Raw genomic sequence first — 2,665 nt, 5'->3', positions numbered from 1 at the left:
TCATAATGCCTAACAAATTCATATAGCTTCAATTTGTGTTGGAGGAAGGGATTAAAATAAGCATTCATACACTCCGAGCGCTGAGTGCTCTTTATCCCAGCAAAGAAATGTCCACGCATATATGCCTCAGCCCACATATGACGCTTCTCATATGTCTCCAACACCTAACTGTTTGTTTGAAGTTCAAATTTTTTGACCATTGTCGTCTAGCCTTGCTCAAAGTTTGTCTCATCCATTTCCATGTCCATGCACTGCTTGAAAGCATGTGCAAAGCCATTTATGTGAACATTTGAAACAGCATTTTTCCCAAGATGCCAATTACATAATCGATGTCTTGCGTCTGAAAATACTCTTCTGAATGCCTCTCGCATCGCCTTATCCCCATTTGTCAGTACAGACACAGGTGCTTTATTGCCCATCGCCTCCATAAATGTTTCCCAGACCCATATGTATGTCTCACTTGTCTCATTAGCTAGAAAAACACATGCAAATATTGTGGTCCTAAAGTGGCTAATCACACCAGCCAACATGACAAAAGGTTTCTTGTATGCATTGGTTCTGTAAGTTGAGTCAAATATCAACACATCACCAAACTTTGCGTAGTCGGCCCACGATTTCGAATCTGCCCAAAACAGATTTTGTAACTTGTTATCGTTACACACATCATACTTGTAAAAAAAACGTGTATCAACATCAAGTTTTGCACATAGGTAAACCAACGCACCCTGTGCATCACCATCCTGAACTTCTGCTTTGCGTTCGGCTTGAATATGGTTGTACAGATCCATACGGATGAAACAAACATTCTCATAAGACCCGGATTGATTTATCATATAGTCCATGATTTGGCTAGTCTTCACACCGACGTTGCACATAGCCATTGCTTGAGCTTTGTCAATGCTGTTTAAACTGCGATGTGACCTCAGATACATCACACAGTGTTGTTCTGCAAATTCATGGTTGTGGTCTGCGACGAAGTGAGTCACAACATACTTTCCCCCTTCACCAGCATCTGCATTGTACCGTATGCGAAATTGGGCTTTGCAACCTACTCTTGTTAGTGCCTTGGGAGCTCTACTCTTCTCAGCATCACGGTCCAAGTATTTTGGTAATCTCTGACCTTCCCTTGAACACAACCACAGCCTACTAACGACCTTTCCCTCTTTGTTTGTGTTAAATTTGGATTTTCGTATACTAAATCCCTTGGCTTTAGCATACGCATTGTAGAAAGCTTCTCCATCTTTGACCGAATCAAATTTCTGTTTCAGAATAGCATGTTCAACATCACCAACCATGTCATTGCGATGAGCATCGTCAACCATTTCTTTTTTCACATCGACTCCGTCATCTTCAACGTTCATATTGGTTGCTTTTCCATTGCTCAGACCAGCTTCGCAACCATGATAAGGTTCCGCCCGACTTTCATTCATCAAACGAATGTCATCTGCTTTATTTGGAATGTCATAATCATCACCTTCTCTTTTAACTTCCGCTGGGGCCATACTGCACATGACATTAGTACAAACAATTACTTGATGGCCGAAAAATGTTAACACAAACACAAACATGACATTTTCACATGGTTTAGTTGTTTGTGCAAACACAAACACTCGCTTGAGAAAGAGAAAGGTTAGTTGCCAATGGAGGGGTTTCTGTTTGAGCGAAGCGTAGAGCAGTTGAAGTTAGGATGGGGGTTTAGTTGAGGGAAAATTGCTGAAGTGAAGAGGCCAGAGAGACAGAGAGGGATACAGAGAGAGGGAAACAGCTCCATACCTTATATCTAGTTAGAGAGAAGGGCTTCACTTCAGTAATGGAACCAACACAGCCTTGTACTTCCGTTGTTGTTGGAAATCGCCCGTTATACTATTCCCTACAGAGCTTTGTCAATGGAACCAACCCAGCAGGGGCTTCTTGCTGTTAATGGAAATCAAGGGTTACACTAACTCAACCTTACATAGAGAGTGAGTGGAATGCAATCATGCAATACAAGCATTAACCGGTTGCCTCGGTTTCAACTTTTTCACGATTAAACAATTCAATGGTCTTGATCAATTATTGTAATCTAACGGCTAACAATTGGGTTGCATATGGTGTGCAACCTTAAGGGGGTTGCACACTTAAACAAAACCCTAAAATTATATCAATTTATAATAAAGTGCATATGAAATGTGTACCATAGAATTTTCCTAATTACTAATGGCCTGTTGAAACTATAAAAAATTATAATTTTCTTTTCTAAATTTCATCTGAAAAATTATATGAGAGAAGCAGTTATAAGTATGAGGATATTTTATAAAACAAAAAAAGGTGTGACAATTTATACCAACTCAAATATAAATTTTATATAGTAATTAATTGAGTTTTGACTTTTTAATTTAAAAAAAATAAAAAAAATAGAAATATAACATAACCCAAAAAAATTTTTAAAAATTTAAAAAATTAACTTTTAATCTAATTACAAGACAAAGAGAAATACACTACTATGGCACAAACGTAAAAATTGATTTTTGTTTAAGATTTATAAAATCAAATAAAGAATTTTAAAAGACTGCTTTGATTCTTTTCACAAGGCATTCTTCTTTTGCTTTAGGTGGGGTTGTCCTCTATCCAATTCGAGTGAGAAGTGGTGTGGTCCAGCAGGGCTAGATGTTAAGACAGCTAATCT

The 2,665-nt window shown here is 38.1% G+C and overlaps 1 protein-coding gene across 1 annotated transcript; it reads right to left on the bottom strand.

Moving 5' to 3' along the window:
• Positions 1-206: 206 nt before the first annotated feature.
• On the bottom strand, positions 207-1,502 carry LOC145820065 (protein FAR1-RELATED SEQUENCE 5-like). The gene is made up of 2 exons (XM_082914612.1): positions 725-1,502; positions 207-472 (listed from the first exon to the last, which is right to left on the bottom strand). Exons 1-2 carry the CDS (start codon positions 1,500-1,502, stop codon positions 207-209), a joined length of 1,044 nt encoding a protein of 347 aa, XP_082770738.1.
• Positions 1,503-2,665: the final 1,163 nt, after the last annotated feature.

Source organism: Camellia sinensis, chromosome 1 (assembly GCF_055761805.1).
Source record: "Camellia sinensis isolate YWXY chromosome 1, ASM5576180v1, whole genome shotgun sequence".
NCBI lineage: Eukaryota > Viridiplantae > Streptophyta > Magnoliopsida > Ericales > Theaceae > Camellia > Camellia sinensis.
The sequence above is the reverse complement of the archived record's forward strand: the minus strand, read 5'-3'. Positions and strand labels throughout refer to the sequence as shown.